The sequence below is a fragment of the Symphalangus syndactylus genome, chromosome 17 (genome assembly GCF_028878055.3).
Source record: "Symphalangus syndactylus isolate Jambi chromosome 17, NHGRI_mSymSyn1-v2.1_pri, whole genome shotgun sequence".
Classification (NCBI taxonomy): domain Eukaryota; kingdom Metazoa; phylum Chordata; class Mammalia; order Primates; family Hylobatidae; genus Symphalangus; species Symphalangus syndactylus.
In genome coordinates, this window is record NC_072439.2 from 12,697,048 (window position 1) to 12,718,872 (window position 21,825).

General features: G+C 53.7%; 1 protein-coding gene across 4 annotated transcripts; it reads left to right on the forward strand.

Annotated features, from left to right (window-relative positions):
- The first annotated feature begins 421 nt into the window (after window positions 1-421).
- TLE6 (TLE family member 6, subcortical maternal complex member) lies at window positions 422-21,667 on the forward strand. 4 transcript variants are annotated; one of them, XM_055247174.2, is made up of 17 exons: window positions 422-506; window positions 1,094-1,179; window positions 2,918-3,000; window positions 4,390-4,435; window positions 5,001-5,042; window positions 9,956-10,018; window positions 10,109-10,364; window positions 10,484-10,500; window positions 10,851-10,917; window positions 11,026-11,102; window positions 11,216-11,253; window positions 12,198-12,450; window positions 12,670-12,920; window positions 15,360-15,501; window positions 16,923-17,073; window positions 17,375-17,451; window positions 18,250-21,667. In XM_055247174.2, the coding sequence occupies exons 2-17, from the start codon at window positions 1,129-1,131 to the stop codon at window positions 18,352-18,354; spliced, it is 1,719 nt and encodes a 572-aa protein (XP_055103149.1). In that variant the 5' UTR covers window positions 422-506; window positions 1,094-1,128; the 3' UTR covers window positions 18,355-21,667. The 4 variants fall into 4 exon arrangements, with proteins under 4 accessions (XP_055103149.1, XP_063476732.1, XP_063476733.1 ...); XM_063620662.1 differs by lacking the exon at window positions 11,216-11,253 and having other exon boundaries at window positions 422-515; window positions 12,154-12,450; XM_063620663.1 differs by lacking the exon at window positions 11,216-11,253 and having other exon boundaries at window positions 12,154-12,450.
- Window positions 21,668-21,825: the final 158 nt, after the last annotated feature.

Here is a 21,825-nt window from a genome sequence, read left to right on the forward strand (position 1 = left end):
ACAAGGCTAAAAATGCGTAAAACAATGCAACTACTCACCACCTATCCCTTCCCAAGTTCCAGCCTCTGAGCCTCAAGCCCCACGCCCTCTTAAATATCCCCGCCCCCGCTGGGACCCCAAATTGCCTACAGCTCTGCAATTCCGCCCTTCCCGGCAGCGGGACCGAAAGGGTTAAGCGGAGGCTCCTGGTCGCTGAGTGACAGCATGGCCGGCGGCCGGGGAGAGCCGACCAATCAGAGAGGGCGTGCGCGACCCACGTGCGTAAACGGCCTCGCGATTGGCCAGCGCCGCCAGAGGCCTGCCCCCCGGAGCCCGAACCCACGTGCAGCTACTGCGCCTTCATTGATCGGCTTCACGGTCCAGGTGGCGGCTGGGTGGGGCCTGGGCGGGACGGGGCGGGGACTAGGCGGGACGAGGCGGGGCCCGATGGGTCAAATGGCCCCCGGTGGGGGAAGGAGGAGTTTCCTTTTGGCCTGAACTTGGCTGACCTCGGTAGCTTCCGCCCGGTGAGGGACGTGAGTTGCCAGGCGTGTTCCTGGGGGTTGGGGGGACTCCAGGATTCCCGGCCGGGGAAGGGGCTGCAGGGGCGTGGAGGGGCAGGACTGTGGCAAGGAAGGAGCTGGGTGCTGCAGCAGGGATGGAGGTGGAGAGAGGTCGTTTCTTCTGTCTGATGAATTCTGCCTAATGCACCTGGCTAACTCCTATTCATCCTTCAAAACCCCTTCCTAGTGATCTCCCTGCGCTTTAGGAAATTGTCTCAAAACTAAGGTTGAGCTTTGGCGACCTTCCCTGGGCTCGCCGATCCCTGACTGCCCCCAGCAGGGAGTGTATGTGCACTATCCACCCCAATCTCCTAGGGTGAGGCCTGGGAGGCAGGGCTCTGTTCTTTCTGGGTCCCCGCCCCCATGATTCTGGGCAGCTGGAGGCATTGATAAGTGAGGACAGGACCCAGGGAACGCATGGGGGAACCGCAGGACTGGGTCCCTGGAGACTTACCAAACTGGGAGGTGCAGGTGGGGTAATGGGTGGCTTCCCTCCCTGGTACTGCCTTATTTTCTGTCCCTCAAGACCTGCCATCTCCTTGTTGTTTTAGACTCTGGCTAAAGTCTTGGAGGCTACTGCCTGAAGATGACCTCTAGGGACCAGCGCAGCCCCAAGGGCCCCCCGAAAAGCACTTCGGTGAGGAGGGCATGTGGTGGGATCAGCCCTCAAGGGAAACCCGGGCCCAATGTGGTTCTGCCCCTTTCTCCACCTATGACCTGGGCTGGCCCCGTCCAGGCCTCGCAGCTGAAGACAATACTGGTCACTGCTACACTCAAGACAGGTGCCAAGGAGCCGTTTTTTTTTTTTTTTTTTTTAATTAAGTGTAGGCTAGACACTGTGGCTCACAACTGTAATCTCAACATTTTGGGAGGCCAAGGCAGGAGGACCACTTGAGCCCAGGAGTTTGAAACCAGCCTGGACAACGTAGTGAGACGCTGTCTCTATAAAAAATAAAACTATAAGAATCAGCTGGGCCTAGTGACGTGGGCCTGTAGTTGCAGCTACTCGGGAGGCTGAGGCAGAGGGTTCGCTTGAGCCCAAGGAGTTTGAGGCTGCAGTGAACTATGATGGTACCACTGCACTCCATCCTTGGTGATAAAAACACAGGAACACATCACATATTCGGTTAATATTTTATAAGCAATCCCCGCTCCCTGCACTTTGCGTCCCAGAGGTGACCGTTTGTAAATTTAAGCTCTCAGGGCTGAGCAGACTTTTTTTTTTTTTTTGTAAAGGGGTCAGATGAGGGATATTTTGAGACTTTATTTTATGACTTTATTATTTTTGAGACGGAGTCTCACACTGTCACCTCAGCTGGAGTGCAATGGCACAATCTCGGCTCACTGCACCCTCCACCTCCCGGGTTCAAGTGATTCTTCCGCCTCACCTCCTGAGTAGCTGGGATTACAGGCACCTGCCACCATGACCACCAAATTTTTCTTGTATTTTTAGTAGAGACTGGGTTTCACCATGTTGTCCAGGCTGGTCTCGAGCTCCTGACCTCGTGATCTGCCTGCCTCAGCCTCCCAAAGTGCTGGGATTATAGGCATGAGCCTATATCCCTGGCCAAGAGACTTTATTTTATTGAGTCTTGCTCTTGTCGCCCAGGCTGGAGTGCAGTGGCACGATCTCGGCTCACTGCAGCCTCTACCTCCCAGGTTCAAGTGATTCTCCTGCCTCAGCCTCCCGAGTAGCTGGGATTACAGGTGCGCGCCATCACGCCCGGCTAATTTTTGTATTTTTAGTAGAGACAGGGTTTTGCTGAGTTGCCCAGGGTTGTCTCAAACTCCTGACCTCAGGTGATCTGCTCACCTCGGCCTCCCAAAGTGCTGGGATTACAGGCATGAGCCACCTTGCCTGGCCTTTTATTTTTAAAAGTATTTTGTGCTTCTATTTTCATCACAAGAATGTGGTGAATATTTTAGACTTTAGGCCAAAGTGCAAAATGGAAGATGCTGTTTACTGAAATACGAGAGGCTGGGCGCGGTGGTTCACGCCTGTAATTCCAGCACTTTAGGAGGCCAAGGTGGGTAGATCACGAGGTCAGGAGGTTGAGACCAGCCTGGCCAAGATGGTGAAACCCCATCTCTACTAAAAATACAAAAATCAGCCAGGCGTGGTGGGGGGCGCATGTAATCCCATCTACTTTGGAGGCTGAGGCGGGAGTTTGCAGTGAGCTGAGATCGTGCCCCTGCACTCCAGCTTGGGCGACAGAGCAAGACTTGGTTTCCAAAAAAAAAAAAAAAAAAAAAGGCAAAAACCGCAATTACTTTTGCACCAACCTAATACCTATGCCCCGGTTGAGATGGAGACCTGGGGTCTTGGGTGTTTGGAGCATTGTAAGTTTTATGTAACCTTGCTTTGACCTTTGCAGCCTCATCCTGGGACGTCGAACTCTGAGAGCTCTCCTACGATGAATTATCAGGGCATTCTAAATCGGCTCAAGCAGTTCCCCAGGTGAGAGCAATTCCAGGGGCTGGAGGTCTCACCCTGGGAAGGAGCCCCACCTGGCCTCTCTCCTTGAGGTCCTAGTGAGTGGTTTAGAAGCTGCTGGCCCAAGAGACAGGTTCAGGAACAGGAAGCCACACAGATACTCGGCATGGAGAACCCAGCAATACCCAGCGCAGCTTTTGATTAAACAAACACAATTACAAACAAATATTAAAATTTTGATTTTCCTGTTCCACATGGATTTGTTGGCATTCAATTTTATTGTTGAAAAATACTGCAATGCCTGGGTGTGCTGGCTTGCACCTGTAATCCCAGCACTTTGGGAGGCAGAGGCAGGAGGATCGCTTGAGTCCAGAGTTCAATACCAGCCTTGGCAACATAGCGAGACGCCATCTCTTAAAAAATAAAAAATCTAGCTGAGTGTCGTGGTGCACACCTGTAGTCCCAGCCACTCAGGAGACTGAGGCAGGAGTATCATCTGAGCCCAGGAATTGGAGGCTGCAGTGAGCCATGATTGTACCACTGCACCCTAGCCCGGGCAACAGGGTGAGATTCTGTTTCAAAAAAAAAAAAAAAATGTTGAAGAAAGTGGCGGGGCATGGTGGCTCACGCCTGTAATCCTAGCACTTTGGGAAGCCAAGGTGGGCAGATCACCTGGGGTCAGGAGTTTGAGACCAGCCTGGCCAACATGGTGAAACACTGTCTCTATTTAAAATACAAAAAATTGGCCAGGCGCGGTGGCTCACGCCTGTAATCCCAGCACTTTGGGAGGCCGAGGCGGGCGGATCACGAGGTCAGGAGATCGAGACCATCCTGGCTAACACGGTGAAACCCCGTCTCTACTAAAAATACAAAAAATTAGCCGGGCGAGGTGGCAGGCGCCTGTAGTCCCAGCTACTCGGGAGGCTGAGGCAGGAGAATGGCGTGAACCCCGGGGGGCGGAGCCTGCAGTGAGCCGAGAACGCGCCACTGCACTCCAGCCTGGGTGAAACAGCGAGACTCCGTCTCAAAAAAAAAAAAAAAAAAAAAAAAAAAAAAAATACAAAAAATTAGCTGGGCGTGGTGGCACATGCCTGTAATCCTGGCTACTCAGGAGGCTGAGGCAGGAGAATCTCTTGAACTGGGGAGGCGGAGGTTGCAGTGAGCCGAGATCATGCCACTGCACTCCAGCCTGGGTGACAAGAGTGAGACTCTGTCTCAAAAAAAAAAAAAAAAAAAAAAGAATATACTGCATTAAAATCTTACTGAACTTCTTGGCGCTGCCTTAAATTTGGCTTCAAGAGCCAGTGCCTTCCAGCTTCATTGAGGCTCTCCCTAGGGGTTGAGGGCGGGGCTCGCCCTGGGGAAGGGGTCCTGAAGCCACAGGTCTTACAGCCTCTCCTCCTTCCCCCTCAGGTTTTCTCCTCATTTTGCTGCAGAGTTGGAGAGCATTTACTACTCGGTGAGCCAGACCCAGGCAGCCCCCACCAAGGAGGGCCCCACTGGGACAAGCCAAGGCAGTGGTTTCCCAGCCCTGCCTCCTGACTGCCCTAGAGAGGTTCTTTTCCGCCAGGCAGTGTGCCTCACACCTGTAATCCCAGCACTTTGGGAGGGCGAGGCAGGTAGATCACCTGAGGTCGAGAGTTTGAGACCAGCCTGGCCAACATAGTAGAGACCCTGTCTCTACTAAAAATACAAAAATTAGCCGGGCATGGTGGCTGGTGCCTGTAATCCCAGCTACTCGGGAGACTGAGGCAGGAGAATTGCTTAGGCCCGGGAGGCAGAGGTTGCCAGGAACTGAGATCACACTGTACTCCAGCCCCGGTGACAGAGCAAGACTGCCTCTCTTAAAAAAGTAGGGACCATACACCAGTGTAGTATGAAAGTAAAGGAGAAGGTGAAAACAAAAATTTTTTAAGGTGGGGGCGGGGGGGTAGGGACCAGAGAGGGTAGAGCAACTTGCCCAGGGTCACACAGCATTCACACCCAGAGCACCTCCCAATGGGATCTCTGTTTTCCCTTTGCAGCTGCACAAGATCCAGCAGGATGTGGCGGAACATCACAAGCAGGTGGGTGACCCAGAGCTCAGGGGTGCGGCTGTCCCTCCATGAAAGGCATGAGAAAGGACAGATGGGGGCCGGGCACAGTGGCTCACACCTGTAATCCCAGCAGTTTGGGAGGCCGAGGAGGGCGGATCACTTGAGGTGAGGAGTTCGAGACCAGCCTGGCCAACATGGTGAAACCCCGTCTCTACTAAAAATAAAAAAATTAGCCAGGCGTGGTGGCAGGCGGCTGTAGTCCCAGCTACTTGGGAGGCTGTGGCAGGAGAATCACTTGAACCCGGGAGGTGCAGATTGCAGTGAGGCAAGATAGTGGCACTGCACTCCAGCCTGGGTGACAGCGAGACTCTGTCTCAAAAAAAAAAAAAAAAAAAAGGGATGGTGAAGACAGGGAGAGGACGAGGGGCAGGTCATGCAGAGCCTTCTGAGCCGTGAGAAGGACTTGGGGCTTTGACCCCAAGGGAGGTGGGAGCCATGGAGGACTGCTGGCAGAGGAGGCACATGCTATGGTTTGGAATCCCCCGTGATATTAGTAGAGGCCCCATGTCTTGGGGAGCATCTCCAGTCCTGTCTCTGGGCTGCTTCCAAGAGACGGTCTGTCCTGCTCCTTCAGCTCCCTGGGCCCCTGCGCAACCTAGATGACCCTTTGCTGGTCAGTTGCTTTGGACAGAGAGAGCCTGTGATGGGGCAGGCACCCGGCTGTGTTCCTCTGCATGTCTGGATGTTCAATGAGGGGCCATATGACGTGGGAGTGAGGGGAGCTATGCATGGGAGGGGGCTCTCAGGCTGCCACCTGCCGGCCCAGGGCGCCTGGCCCAAGCTGAAGTACGCCTTCCAGCCCTGCCTGTCCTCTCGCCACCTGGCCTTTTCTCCCAGGCGCTGGCAGGATTTTCCGCCTGTGCCAGATGTAACTGGCAGGGGCCCAGGGCTGTTTCTGCAACTTAGCAGGGCCTGGGAGGAGGGGGGCAGCGAAGGGAACAGGGTGAGGGGGGCCAGGAAGCAACCAAAACATGGTTATTCATTCAACAGATATTTATCCATCACCTCCTTGCCAAATACTGTTGTAGAAGCCAGGAAAATAGCAAAGAACAACGCAGAGCTTCCCACCCTTGGGGCGAGTGGAGCCTGGTAGATGGAGTGTTAGGGGATGAGGGCTGCGCCAGGCGGCGGGTGGAAGAGAGCAGCCCCAATGGGATTGGGGAGGCCAGGGTGGGCGAGGGTTGCAATTCAGGGTGGTCAGGGAAGACATGCGAGAAGGTGACATCTGAGCGGACACTTAAAGGACATCAAAGAGGAAGTGTGGCTGTCTGGGATGGGAGGGATATTTCAGGCAGAGGGCACAGCCTGTGCGAAGGCTCTGAGGCAGGACGGTGCCTGCTGTGTTGGTCCTGAAGGCACTACGAGGAGGCCCGCGTGGCTGGAGCAGAGTGAGAGGAGGAGGAGGGGAGGGCAGGGAGGGGGCAGGGCAGGCCACGCCACGAAGGGTCCTGCGAGCTTCAGGGAGGACTTGGGCTTGAACCCCAAGGGAGGGAGGTGGGAGCCATCGAGGGCTGCGGACAGAGGGCACGCCCTGGCTACTGCGGAGAGGACAGAGAAGAAGGAGGAGGGATGAGGGCAGAAGCCCGGGAACCAGTTAGGACAGTCCAGGTGTGGAATGCTGGTTGCTTAGTGATGAGAAGTAATTGAATGATTGTGGACATGTTTTGGGAGGAACCTGACCGCAGCTGCTGAGCATCAGGATATGCAGGGGGTGAGGGCCCCAAAGCAAAGGAGCCACTTCGGTTGGAGCCAGACTCAGGAGGGTCCCTGCCCAGCCCCCACTGCAGGAGGCCCCAGGATCCCTGGCAGCCCAGCCTGGCTTGTGGTCCTGGGCGGCCCGCTTCCCCCACCCCCTGCCTCCAGTTCCGGGCTTTCCCAGCCGCCTCGCTGTGCTTTCAAAATCCCCATCAGCACAGCCCCCTCCTCCGCCAGCCTGCCTGCCACTCTCCCCAGGGAGGGCCTGCTAGCAGGCAGAAGGGAGCCACACTTTTCATGCTGAGCGCATTAAAGTGCCGGTAAATTGCGCATTAACGAGGCGGGGTGAATTGGAGAGGGCTCCCCTGGGCTTTGCTGCTGCTGGGCGGGCTCAGCTGGGAAATCCATCACGGGCTGCCCCAGGAGGCAGCAGCCTGGAGTCCGTCCCCCTGCAAGGCTCCGATGGAGGGTCTCCCCTCCTGGCCCCTCCCTCCGCTGTCCTGCTAAGGAAACAGACAGGTAGCCTTTTTGTAGAAAAAATCTTAGAGATAGGATCACTCGCCTTGCTTTCTTTTTTTGTTGTTTTGACGGATCATGCTCCGTCTCCCAGGCTGGAGTGCAGTGGCGGGATCTCAGCTCACTGCAACCGCCACCTCCTGGGTTCAAGCGATTCTCCTGCCTCAGCCTCCCAAGTAGCTGGGATTACAGGTGTGTGCCACCATGCCTGGCTAACTTTTATATTTTTAGTAGAGACAAGGTTTTGCCATGTTGGCCAGGCTGGTCTCGAACTTCTGACCTCAGGTGATCCGACCGCCTCGGCCTCTCAAAGTGCTAGAATTACAGGTGTGAGCCATCGCACCTGGCCAATTTCTTTATACTTTGAACATGGCTACTGGGCATTCCATATGAATGACTCTATGTATGATTCCAATTATACTTGTACTGGATGGTATTGATCTAGATTTTATTCCGTTTACTGGGAAACTACATTTAAATTTGGGATTGGCAGTGGTCAGATGACTTGATTTTTGTTGCTCTTTGTTCATTTTAAATAAAACACCAGACTGGGTGCGATGGCTCACGCCTGTAATCCCAGCACTTTGGGAGGCTGAGGCAGGCAGATCACCTGAGGTCAGGAGTTCGAGACCAGCCTGGCCAACATGGAGAAACCCCGTCTCTACTAAAAATACAAAAATAAGCTGGGCATGGTGACGGGTGCCTGTAATCCCAGTTACTTGGGAGCCTGAGGCAGAGAATTGCTTTAACCCGGGAGGCAGAGGTTACAGTGAGCAGAGATGGTGCCATTGCACTTCAGCCTGGGCGACAGAGCAAGACTGTCTCAAAAGAGAAAAAAAAAAATTACCACTGACTTGTTTCTATCAATTCTCCCCAGCAGGTAACCCTCAGTTCCTCGGTTTTTTAGTATCTTTCCAAAGTTTAAGCAAATTAAAATGTCTTCCTCACCTAGGGAGACATAGGTATGCTGTTTTGCTGCTTGAAGCCTTTTTTTTTTTTTTTTTTTTTTTAAAGACAGAGTCTCGCTCTGTCACCCAAGCTGGAGTGCAGTGGCACGATCTCGGCTCACTGCAAGCTCTGCCTCCTGGATTCACGCCATTCTTCTGCCTCAGCCTCCCGAGTAGCTGGGACTACAGTCGCCTGCCACCACGCCCGGCTAATTTTTTTTTTTGTATTTTTAGTAGAGATGCAGTTTCACCATGTTAGCCAGGATGGTCTCGATCTCTCAACCTGGTGATCCGCCCGCCTCGGCCTCCCAAAGTGCTGGGATTACAGGCGTGAGCCACCGCGCCTGGCCTTCTTGAAGTCATTTGAAGCAAAGGGTGGTAGTGGTCAGGTTTTCTTTCTGCAACATCCCAAAAAGAGTAGCTGGGGCCAGGTATGGTGGCTCACATCTGTAATCCCAGCACTTTGGGAGGCCAAGGCAGGAGAATCATCTGACGTCAAGAGTTCAAGACCAGCCTGGGCGACATGGTGAAACCCTGTCTCCACTAAAAATACAAAAATCAGTCGGTGTAGTGGCACACACCTGTAATCTCAGCTACTTGGGAGGCTGAGGCAGGAGAATCGCTTGAACCGGGGAGGTGGACGTTGCAGTGAGCCAAGACCAAGTCACTGTACTCCTGCCTGGGCCACAGAGTGAGACTCTGTCTAAAAAAAAATATGCCAGGTGCAATAGGCCGGATGTGGTGGCTTACACCTGTTATCCCGGTACTTTGGGAGGCAGAGGTGGGAGGATCACTTGAGGTCAGGAATTCAAGACCAGCCTGGCCAACATAATGAGACTCCCATTTCTACAAAAAATGTGTTTAAATTAGCTGAGCATGGTGGTGCACACCTGTAATCCCAGCTACTCAGGAGGCTGAGATGGGAGGATCACTTGAGCCTGGGAGGTTGAGGGTGCAGTGAGCTGTAATTGTACCACTGTACTCCAGCCTGGCTGTCAGAGTGAGATCTTATCTGCAAAAAAGTAGATGAAGGCTGGGGGTGGTGTCTTATGCCTGTAATCCCAGCACTTTGGGAGGCTGAGGTGGGCAGATCACCTGAGGTCGGGAGTTCGAGACCAGCCTGGCCAACATGGTGAAACCCTGTCTGTACTAAAAATACAAAAATTAGGCCAGGTGTGGTGGCTCACACCTGTAATTCCAGCGCTTTGGGAGGCCGAGGTGGGCGAATCAAGAGGTCAGGAGATCGAGACCACGGTAAAACCCCGTCTCTACTAAAAATACAAAAAATTAGCCGGGCGTGGTGGCGGGCGCCTGTAGTCCCAGCTACTCGGGAGGCTGAGGTAGGAGAATGGCGTGAACCTGGGAGGCGGAGCCTGCAGTGAGCCGAGAGCGCGCCACTGCACTCCAGCCTGGGCGACAGAGTGAGACTCCATCTCAAAAAAAAAAAAACAAAAACAACAACAAAAAATTAGCTGGGTGTGGTGGTGGGCACCTGTAATCCCAGCTATTCAGGAGGCTGAGGCAGGAGAATCACTTGAACCTGGGAGGCGGAGGTTGCAGTGAGCTGAGATTGCGCCACTGCACTCCAGCCTGGGTGACAGAGTGAGAGACTGTCTCAAAAAAACAAGTAGATGATATACCTCCTACAGGTGGGGATAATCATGCTGTAGGATTGCAAACCCTTAACTGCAACGTTTAACTGTTTTGCTGCCAACCTCCCTCTAGATAGGAAACTTCTTACAGATTGTGGAGAGCTGCAGCCAACTCCAGGGTTTCCAGTCTGAGGAGGTGGGTTTCTGGTCTTCAAGGAGGGGAGGGGACAGGCTTGGGTGAAGGCTCATCCTCAAAGCTCTCACCGCCTTGTTCCTGCCGGGCCAGGTCTCACCTGCTGAACCAGCCAGCCCTGGGACAGCCCGGCAAGCGGAGGACAAGAGCCTGCAGGAGTCGAGCTTTGAGGACATCATGACCACCAGGTCCTCCGACTGGCTCCGGCGGCCTTTGGGGGAGGACGATCAGGCAGAGACCCAGCTGTTCTGGGACAAGGAGCCTTGGTTTTGGCACGACGCTCTGACCGAGCAACTCTGGCGGATTTTTGCTGGCGTCCACGATGAGAAGGCAAAGCCCAGAGACAGACGTCAGTGTCCCCGAGGGTGAGGGGGAAGGGGTGGCCACAGGCTGCATCTCGGGGGTTGTGCAGTGAACCCTGCTGTTCTCTCTCTGTCCCCCTCCTCCTCTCCGTTGTCATGGTGACAGAGCAGGCACCAGGCCTGGTGAGTAAACAACCTCGGCTCTACCCAGAGGGGTGGGCTTCCGGGCAGGCAGTTGGGCTCCCCCAGGTCAGGGCACTGGGGTTCCTGTGGGATTTGTCTTCCTTTCATCCTGCCCCTGGGGTCCCCCGGGGGGCACTTGGGTGCTCCAGGAGGCTATACTGGAGCAGCCCGGGACCCACAGCCCAGGGCTTTCTAGGACCCTATACCCTGACTCTCTGCAACTCTGCCCAGACCCAGAGACAGGACCCCAGGCAGCTGACAAGCCCCGTGCATGCTGCCCAGGAATCCCTGACATCTTCTGGTCCTAACGGGCAGGTCAGCAGGCCTGATGAGACTTTTCCATTTTCTAGGGGCAGGAAAGCAAGGCACCAGGATCCTGTGACCCAGGAGCAGACCCATGTCCCGAAGATGCTTCCAGTAATCCCAGCGGGCAGGGGCCGACCCACTGCAGGCGGGATGGGGTGGGGGGCATCCTGTGCTTAGGAGCTAATGCAAGCCACTTAGTCCGTCTTGTCCCCCTGCTAGCCCCCAGGCCACCTGAGACCTCCTCCAGCCCCCCTGAGGGTTTCCAAGACAGGAACACAAGATGGAGTATGGTCCAGGTGAGACCCAGGCCCGAGCTGGTAGCGCAGCGTGAAGGCTGCCCAGGTGGGGTGGAGGAGGTGGGCACAGACGTGCGGGGAGGCGGGGGCAGCTGTGATCTCCCTGCCTGCAGGAGCGTCCTGGAGGAGCCCTTCGGTTTCTGCAGTCCGTGTAAGTGTCTGCACTGTTTGCTTGTGGGCGGGGTGGGGGCAGTGGGAATTCCTTCCTGTCTATACCTGTGTTCCCGGCACATAGAGGGGAACAGAGGTGGAAGACTTTCTTCCGCCTTTTTCATCACTACTCTGCCATCCTCTCCAACAGCAGCTGCAGAGGCTGGGTAGAAAAGTGCAGTGTTAGGCCGGGCGCGGTGGCTCACGCCTGTAATCCCAGCACTTTGGGAGGCCGAGGCGGGCGGATCACGAGGTCGGGAGATCGAGACCATCCTGGCTAACGTGGTGAAACCTCGTCTCTACTAAAAATACAAAAAAATTAGCCAGGCGTGGTGGGGGGTGCCTGTAGTCCCAGCTACTCGGGAGGCTGAGGCAGGAGAATGGCGTGAACCCAGGAGGTGGAGCTTGCAGTGAGCTGAGATCGTCCACTACTGCACTCCAGCCTGGGCGACAGAGTGAGACTCTGTCTCAAAAAAAAAAAAAAAAAAAAAGTGCAGTGTTAGGTTCACAGGATCGCTGCCCCAACACTGGGCTCAAGGCATTTGGGGAAGACGTTTTCATGGAAGGGGATGGGGTGTAGCTGTGTTAGAACTGGATGCAGATTGTCCCAACCTTGTGGAGTGACGCTGGGAGAACCCAGATGGGGCAAAGAAGGCTTTTCTGGGGAAGGGGCATAATAGCTAGGACCATAAAAGATGAATAGGAGTTCTTCCTCCTGGGGCAAAGCAGTCTAGGAAGAAGGCAGAAGTATATGGAGGGCTGTGGCAAAGGGACAATACTTGAAGGAATGTGGGCAGGACATTGGGTGGAGTCTGAGGGTAAAACAAGGCCTGAGAGGGGGGACCCCAAAATCTGAAAAAAGCCCCTCTAGGCCTTGATGTGTGGCTCCCACTGGGCAAAGGGGCTCACAGGCAGGTCAGTTACCCCGAGGCCTCCCCTCCCAAGATCCTGGGACCCTGAGGACTTTGCAGATGCATGGAAGAGGCCAGATGCCTTGCCCGGGCAGTCTAAGAGACTTGCCATCCCGTGCAAACTGGAGAAGATGCGGATTTTGGCACACGGGGAGCTCGTGCTCGCCACGGCCATCAGCAGCTTCACGCGACACGTGTTCACCTGTGGCAGAAGAGGCATCAAGGTGTGGAGCCTGACTGGCCAGGTGGCTGAGGACAGGTTCCCTGAGAGCCACCTGCCTGTACAGGTGAGGGCGGCCTTGGTTTCCAGGGGTGCAGGGCTTCTGGGAACGGGGTTTGAGGTTTGACTCTGGGAGAGCCCAGGTGGTGGAGAGAGGGCTTCCAGGGAAAAGGGGCATAATAGCTAGGAACCTAAAGGATGAATAGGAGTTCGCTCTCATGAGGCAAAGCAGTCCAGGCAGAATGCCATAGGGGGCGACAGCTCACGGTGACTCTGCCCACCCCAGACCCCTGGGGCCTTCCTGCGCACCTGCCTGCTGTCCTCAAACAGCAGGAGCCTGTTCACCGGTGGCTACAACCTGGCCAGCGTGAGTGTGTGGGACCTGGCGGCGCCCTCCCTGCATGTGAAGGAGCAGTTGCCCTGTGTGGGTCTCAACTGCCAGGCCCTGGACGCCAACCTGGATGCCAACCTGGCTTTCGCCAGCTTCACCAATGGTGTGGTCAGGATTTGGGACCTGCGGGATCAGAGTGTGGTCAGGTGCGTTTGGGGGGTGGGAAGGGGAAGCATCCTGTTTCCAGCCTCCTGTGGCTACCTCTGCCCACCTTCCTGCCACCTCCTGAACCTGGGATATAGCACTCTCCCAGCCAAAACCCTTGCCCCCTTGAACTTGCATTTGAGAAAGTTAGAGGTGCAGACTTGAATCTTGGCTGGACTGCGTTCCTTGCAGCCCAGGGCATTTTACTTTTTGTCTGCCTCAGTTTCCCCACCTGGACACAGGATGTAACAGCCCCAAACTCAAAGGCTTGTTAGAAGGGCAAATTTGTTGTAAAAATATAAAACAGCAGGCCAGGCCTGGTGCCTCAAACATGTCAACCCAGCACTTTGGGAGGTCAAGACGGGAGAAATGCTTGAGCCCAGGAATTTGAGATTAACCTGGGTAACATAATGAGACCTCATCTCTGTTTAAAAATATGTATATATAAATTGGCTGGGTGGCTCATGGCTGTACTCCCAGCAGTTAGGGAGGCCGAGGCAGGCAGATCATGAGGTCAGGAGATCAAGACCATTCTAGCTAACATGGTGAAACCCTGTCTCTACTAAAAATAGAAAAAAATTAGCCGGGCGTGGTGGCGGGAGCCTGTAGTCCCAGCTACTCGGGAGGCTGAGGCAGGAGAATGGCGTGAACCCAGGAGGCGGCGCTTGCGGTGAGCCAAGATCTGTGCCACTGCACTCCAGCCTGGGCGACAGAGTGAGACTCCATCTCAAAAAAGAAAAAATATATATATACGTATATATATATACATGTATATATACATATATATACATATATATACGTATATATATACATATATACATATATACACATATATACATATATATATATATATATATATATATATATATACACATACACATAAATATATAAAAAACAGGTTGGGTGCAGTGTCTCACACCTGTAATCCCAGCACTTTGGGAGGCCGAGGCGGATGGATCACTTGAGGCCAGCAGCTCAAGACCAGCCTGCCAAACATGGCGAAACCCCGTCTCTACTAAAAAATATGAAAATTAGCTGGCATGGTGGCACATGCCTGTAATCCCAGCTACTCCGGAGGCTGAGGCAGGAGAATCGCTTGAGAGGCGGAGTTTGCGGTGAGCCAAGATGGTGCCACTGCACTCCAGCCTGGGTCACAGAGTGAGACTCTGACTCAAAAAAAATTTATATATATACATATATATGTGTGTATATATGTGTATATATGTGTGTATATGTGTGTGTATATATATGTATATATGTGTATATATATGTGTATATGTGTGTATATATGTGTGTGTATATATATGTATATATGTGTATATATGTATACACACATATATATATAAAATGTATGTAAATAGGCTGGGCATGGTGGCGCACACCTGTAATCCCAGCCACCTGGGAGGCTGAGGCACTAAAGTCGCTTGAATCCAAGAGGCAGAAGTTGCAGTGACCTGAGATGGTGCTGCTGCACTCCAGCCTGGGCAACAAAACGAGAGTCCATCTCAAAAAAAAAAAAAAAAAAAAAAATATATATATATATATATATATATATATACACACATACACATATATATGTATATATACACACACAGACATATACACACATATACACATACAGATATATATACATATATACATACGTGTGTGTGTATATATATTGGTATATATATATGTGTATATGTGTGTGTGTGTGTGTGTGTATATATATATATGCATGCTAGGCGCAGTGGCTCACGCCTGTAATCCCAGCACTTTGGAAGGCTGAGGCAGGCAGATCACCTGAGGTCGGGAGTTTGAGACCAGGCTAACATGGAGATACCCCATCTCTACTGAAAATACAAAATTAATTCGGTGTGGTGGCCCATGCCTGTAATCCCAGCTACTCGGGAGGCTGAGGCAGGAGAATCGCTTGAACCCGGGGGCAGAGGTTGCAGTGAGCTGAGATTGCGCTGCTGCACTCCAGCCTGGGCAACAAAACGAGACTCCATCTCAAAAAAAAAAAAATACATATATATATACACACACACACATATATATACATACACATACATACACACATATATATATAAAACATATAAAATATCTATCAGCGTATGTCTGCAGGAAGCAATGGCTGACGTAGAATACACACCACCTACCCAGCACTATTCCCCTTCCCTCCTTGAAGGGATTCCTGTAGACCTGCTTCAGAGCTCGAGTGGACTCAGGATGGAAGAGGCAAGGGGAGGCCCAGGTGGACGGAGAAGGGAGGCTGAGGGCTGGAAGGGGCCGGCACTAGATCCTGTGTCCATTTTCTGCCAACTTTGACAATCTGTGCAGGCAGAGATTTTTGGGTGGTGGCACTATCCCTTTCATGCCCAAACATAGTGACTGGTGTTTCCGGGGGCCCAAACCTCAGAGTCTTGGCCTGACTGCCTCCCAATGTCCCTTGTGGCCAGGGACCTCACGGGTTACCCTGATGGAGTCAAGAGTTTCGTGGTCAAGGGCTACAACATCTGGACTGGGGGTCCGGATGCCTGTCTGCGGTGCTGGGACCAGAGGACCATCATGAAACCTCTGGAGTACCAATTCAAGTCTCAGGTGCGGAGGCCGGGATGGGGTCTGCTTGGCCAGGCATCCTCTGGTCCTCAGATTAAAAAATGAGGTTGAGGCCGGGCTCTGTGGCTCACGCCTATAATCTTAGCACTTTGGGAGGCCAACGTGGGTGGATCACCTGAGGTCAGGAGTTTGAGACCAGCCTGGCCAACATAGTGAAACCCCATCTCTATTAAAAGTACAAAAATTAGGGCTGGGCACAGAGGCTCACACCTGTAATCCCAGCACTTTGGGAGGCCGAGGTGGGCAAATCACCTGAGGTCGGGAGTTCGAGACCAGCCTGACCAACATGGTGAAACCCTTTCCCTACTAAAAATACAAAACTGGCCAGGCATGGTGGCGCATGCCTATAATCCCAGCTAGTCAGGAGGCTGAGGCAGGAGAATTGCTTGAACCTGGGGGGTGGAGGCTGTGGTGAGCCGAGATCGTGCCATTGCACTCCAGGCTGGGCAATAAGAGCGAAACTCTGTCTCAAAAACAAATGAGGTTGGCCAGGCACAGTGGCTTATGCCTGTAATCCCAGCACTTTGGGAGGCAGAGGTGGGAGGAAGACTTGAACCCAGGAATTTGAGACCAGCCTGGGCAACATAGTGAGACCCTGTTTCTACAAAAAATAAAAATTAGCTGAGCATGGTGGCATGCATCTGGGGTCACAGCTAGTTGGGAGGCCGAGGTGAGAGGATGGCTGGAGCCCAGGGAGGTTGAGGCCACAGTGAGCTGTGATCATCCACTGACTGTAGTCCAGCCTGGGTGACAGAATGAGACCCTGTCTTTAAAAAAAAAAAAAAAAAAAGGGTGGGGAGGATGAACTCTTGAACTCTGGGAAGGAAAAAGGGGGTCGTGGTTTTAAGTCTCACTGATGCTCTAAACACAGAGATCATTAGAAATATTCTTTGCAGGCTGGGCGCGGTGGCTCACGCCTGTAATCCCAGCCCTTTGGGAGGCCAAGGCGGGCGGATCATTTGAGGTCAGAAGTTCAAGACCAGCCTGACCAACATGGTGAAACCCCGTCTCCACTAAAAAAATACAGAATAATTAGCCAGGCATGGTGGCGCATGCCTGTAGTCCCAGCTACTCAGGAGGCTGAGGCAGGAGAATCGCTTAAACCCCAGGAGGCAGAGGTTGTAGTAAGCCGAGATCGTATCATTGTACTCCAGCCTGGCAACAGAGCGAGACTCCATCTCAAAATAAACACTCACACTATATCCTGTGCAAAGTAGGGAAGCCTCTCCATTTTACACACCAACAAACTGAGGCACAGACATGAAGTTGCTTGTCCCAGGGCTGCACAGCTAGGAAGGGGTCAGTCACCCGGACCTCCAGGGTAGGTCCCCAGGCTCCTGCCTGCTTCCTGGGCCAGGCTGGGACCTAACCAGGTTCCTCCCTCCCCACTGCCCATTACCCAGATAATGAGCCTGTCCCACAGCCCCCAGGAGGACTGGGTACTGCTGGGCATGGCCAATGGCCAGCAGTGGCTGCAGAGCACCAGCGGGAGCCAGCGGCACATGGTGGGGCAGAAAGACAGCGTCATCCTGAGCGTCAAGTTCTCCCCCTTTGGTAAGCGGCTGGCGGAAGGTAGGGGGACTCCCCTGCAGCCCCCAGCCTCCCACAAGACCCCACCCAATGCCAGGACACCCTCTAGGACACCTCAGAACCCTTCTGTAGCAGAAACCAGTCTTGGGGATGCTCTTGCAGGGGGATGAGGGAGGCAAGGGGGGGTGGGTGCTTGGGCCCTTCCTTTGCCCGGAGTGGTCCGCCCCCGCCCCCGCCCCCGCCCCCGCCCCCGCCCCCGCCCCAGGCAGTCCTTCCCCCTTCAGCCGCTGGTGTCCCCATGAGCCAGCACTCTCATTTCTCCCAGGCCAGTGGTGGGCAAGCGTTGGAATGGACGACTTCCTTGGCGTCTACAGCATGCCGGCGGGGACAAAGGTGTTCCAGGTACTGCGGTGGGCTGGGGGCAGGACCCGGGGGTGGCCCCAAAGGGACCAGCCTGGGCAACACAGCAAGACCCTGTCTCCATAAAAAACTTAAAAATTAGCCAGGTATGGTGGCTCATGGCTTTAATCCCAGCATTTTGGGAGGCTGAGGCAGGAAGATCTCTTCAGTTTAGGAGTTCGAGACCAGCCTGGCCAACATAGTGAGACCCCACCTCTACAAAAAATAATTAGCTGAGCCGGGCGCGGTGGCTCACGCCTGTAATCCCAGCACTTTGGGAGGCCGAGGCGGGCAGATGACGAGGTCAGGAGATAGAGACCATCCTGGCTAACACGGTGAAACCTCGTCTCTACTAAAACTACAAAAAAATTAGCGGGCATGGTGGTGGGCACCTGTAGTCGCAGCTACTTGGGAGGCTGAGGCAGGAGAATGGTGTGAACCTAGGAGGCGGAGCTTGCAGTGAGCCAAGATCGTGCCACTGCACTCCAGCCTGGGCAACAGAACGAGACTCTGTCTCAAAAAAAAAAAAAAAAAAAAAAATATAAAGAAATTAAAAATAGCTGAGTGTGGTGGTGAGCACCTGTGGTCTCAGCTACTTGGGAGGCTGAGGCAGGAAGATTGCTTGAGTCCAGGAGGTCAAGGCTGCAGCGAGCTGAGATTGCAACACTGCACTCCAGCCTGGGCAACAGAGCAAGACCCTGTCTTTCTTTGAAGAGACGATGCTTCATGCTTGAGCTGACGGGTGGAGACCAGGGCTGTGTGAGCCCTACCCCAGCTCACTGCCCACTGCCCCCCCTCCAGGTGCCTGAGACGTCCCCAATGACGTGCTGTGACATCTCTTCCAACAACCGCCTCATCGTCACAGGCTCTGGGGAGCATGCCTCTGTGTACCAGATCACCTACTGAGGGGCCTCGCTGCTGTCATCCGACTCCGGCTCCTCTTTTCATCCCCCCTTTTTTTTTTTTTGCCCCCCAACTAGGGGGTCATGGTGGAGGGAAGCAGGAAGGCTCTTTTATGGCATCCATGATCCAGTCTGTGGTGTACAGACTGGTCGCCGTCACGTGTAATAAAGCACCCGGGAAAGGCAGAGTGGACGTGTCCTGTCCTCTGAAGGGAAAGAGGCCTTCCCATCTTGTCCCTGCTCAACTTGTGGAAACCTGGAAGGACTTCAGCCTGGTGACTCTAAACCTTTTTTTTTTTTTTTTTTGGTGGGGGGCAGGGTCTCACTCTGTTATGCAGGCTGGAGTGCAGTGGTGCCATCACAACTCACTGCAGCCTCTCCAACTTCTGGGCTCAAGCCATCCTCCTGCCTCAGACTCGTGAGTAGTTGAGACTATAGATGTACACCACCCCACTCGGCTAGTTTAATTTTTTTGTAGATGCTGGGTGTGGTGGCTCACACCTGTAATTCCAGCACTTTGAGGTCGGGGGTTTGAGACCATCACGGTGAAACCCCATCTCTACTAAAAATACAAAAATGAGCTGGGCACGGTGGCACGTGCCTGTAATCCCAGCTACTAAGGAGGCAGAGGCAGGAGAATCGCTTGAACCCGGGAGGCAGAGGTTGCAGTGAGCCAAGATCATGCCACTGTACTCCAGCCTGGCAATGGAGCAAGACTCTGTCTCAAATTAATAGAAATGACAAAATTTTGTGTAGAGATGGGGTCTTGCTCTGTTGCCCAGGCTGGTCTCAAACTCCTGATTTTACGTGATCCTCCCACCTCGGCCTCCCAAAGTGCTGGGATGACAGGCGTGAGCCACGGTGCCCGGCCCTCTGAGCCGTTTCCATCCTCGTTCTCTGGGAATCTAGTCACAGCCACAGACTTCCCTGCTGGGGTAGCAGATTTCCACCTGTGCCGCCTGGAGCAGCTCCAGTGTCGTCCGATGTTTCTGGTGTGATTCCAGGAGCGGTGTGAGTGGTCCCGTCCTAGACATGTCCCATTTGACCAGTGAGCCTCCAGTAGGGTGATTCTGCCCCCAGGGGACTCTAGGCGATCTCTGGAGGCATTTCTGGTTGTCATGACTTGTGGGGTCCCCCGGCATGGAGTGGGTGGGGGCAGGGACAATACTCACCACTCTGCGGTGCCCATGATGGCCCCACCCCAGAGGATGGTCCAGTCCCGATGTCCACAGTGCTAAGGTCGAAACAAATTTCCAATAGCTTCACTGCTCGGCCGCCTTCCCACACAAACTAGGGCTCTGGAAACACCATTTGCCCACCCTGCCTTTTCCAAGTTAGGAAGGGGCCCAGATGTCAACAGGCCTAGGCTCCTTAACCCACAGAATTATCTCCTTTCCTGCAGTGTCTCCAGAAACGTCCACCAGGGCGTGCCTTCTGTTCTCAGCAGGAACCCTCCCATCTCTTTCTAGAACGTTCCCAGCGGCATCTACTCCGCCCAACCTATGCTGCCTTAAATTTTTTTCTAGAGATGGAGTCTCACTATTGCCCAGGCTGGTCTCAAACTCCTGGCTCAAGCAATCCTCCCGCGTCAGCCTCCCAAAGTGTTCAGATGACAGGTGTGAGCCCCGGCACCAGTCTTAACCCATGCTGTGCATGGTAGCCCACCTGAGCTTCCAGAAGACGGGTCTCATCGCCTCCCACTCTCCCTGCTCCCCGCTGAAGCCTTGTCTGCAGGCCTCATTCTCCAGAACCTAGCTGTCTTCTGGGTAACCACCAGGCCAAGCTCCCCTTGCCTCTGAGACGTTGCATCCACCGTTCTCCTCTTTCCAGAACAGCCTTCTCAGTGCTCCAGGGGCTGTTTCTCATCCCTTAGTGCTCAGTGTACCCCTCCCCTCCACTGGGCAGGGACGTTTGCTCAGCCCTTTGCTGTGCGCGGGGCTCTTAGAAATCCTTGGAATCTAGCCAGGTACAGTGGCTCATGCCTGTAATCCCAGCACTTTGGGAGGCCGAGGTGGGCGGATCACCTGAGGTTAGGAGTTTGAGACCAGCCTGGCCAACATGGTGAAACCCCATCTCTACTACAAATACAAAAATTAGCCGGGCGTGGTGGCAGGTGCCTGTAGTCCCAGCTACTTGGGAGGCTGAGGCAGGAGAATTGCTTGAACCCAGGAGGCAGAGGTTGCAGTGAGCTGAGATTGCGCCACTGCACTCCAGCCTGGTGACAGAGCAAGACTCTGTCTTAAAAAAAGTTCCTCGGAAGTCTCACAGGAAGTTTGGCTACACTCTGAATAGCTGTCTGCTCTGCCCTTTTTTCCCCCACTCCTTGTACTTAGGCTGAATCTTGTGATAATTTTTTTTTTTTTTTAAGATAGGGTCTTGGGACTGGGTGCAGTGGCTGACACCTGTAATCCCAGAAGTTTGGGAGGCCGAGGCGGACGGATCACTTGGTGTTAGGTGTTTGAGACCAGCCTGGCCAATATGGTAAAACCCCATCTCTACTAAAAATACAGAAATTAGCTGGGCATGGTGGTGTGTGCCTGTAATCCTAGCTATTCAGGAAGCTTAGACGGGAACGCTTGAGCCCGGTAGGCAGAGGTTGCAGTGAGCTGGAGAGCACCACTGCACTCCAGCCTGGGCGAGAGCAAGACCCCGTCTCAAAAAAGAGAATGTTGGCCAGGTAGAGTGGCTCATGCCTGTAAACCCAGCACTTTGGGAGGCCAACATGAGCGGATCACTTGAGTCCAGGAGTTTGAGACCAGCCTGGGCAACATCGACCCCATCTCTAAAATAAGTTAACCAGGCATGGTGGTGGTACGTGACTATAGTCCCGGTTACTTGGGAGGCTGAGGCAGGATTGCTTGAGCCCAGGAGGTTGAGGTGAGTTAGGACTGTGCCACAGCACTCTAGGCTGGGCAACAGAGCGAGACCCTGTCTTAAATTCCAGGCCGGGTGCAGTGGCTCACGCCTGTAATCCCAGCACTTTGGGAGGCCGAGGTGGGGGGATCACCTGAGGTTAGGAGTTTGAGACCAGCCTGGCCAACACGGAGAAACCCTGTCTCTACTAAAAATACAAAAATTAGCTGGGTGTGGTGGTACTCCTGTAATCCCAGCTACTTGGGAGGCTGAGGCAGAAGAATCGCTTGAGCCCAGGAGGCGGAGGTTGCAGTGAGCTGAGCTCATACCACTGTACTCCAGCCTGGGCGACAGAGTGAGACTGTCTCAAAAAAAAGTTTCTACCTAGAGGCCTGAGTGACTACCTGGAGTAGAGCCCTGTGCACCGTGTGGGTATGAGCAAGGAATAAATGCGTTAACCCTGAGATTTGGGAGCTACTTGTCACTCAACAGCATCTAAACTATCCTGCCCAACGCCACTCCTGTGTCTCGGAGTGGCTCTCACACACCAGGCAGACACCTCTGAATATCCTGCAGAATGAATTCTCGTTACGTATGACCCCATCCCCAGGACATGGTTGAC

Excerpts from the sequence above, each read along its gene's own strand:
- TLE6 (XM_063620662.1), top strand. The coding sequence starts at position 1,129 with ATGACCTCTAGGGACCAGCGCAGCCCCAAGGGCCCCCCGAAAAGCACT. Across the intron at positions 5,043-9,955 it reads TGGCGGAACATCACAAGCAG|ATAGGAAACTTCTTACAGAT; the intron begins GTGGGTGACCCA and ends ACCTCCCTCTAG. Across the intron at positions 17,452-18,249 it reads CGGGGACAAAGGTGTTCCAG|GTGCCTGAGACGTCCCCAAT; the intron begins GTACTGCGGTGG and ends CCCCCCCTCCAG.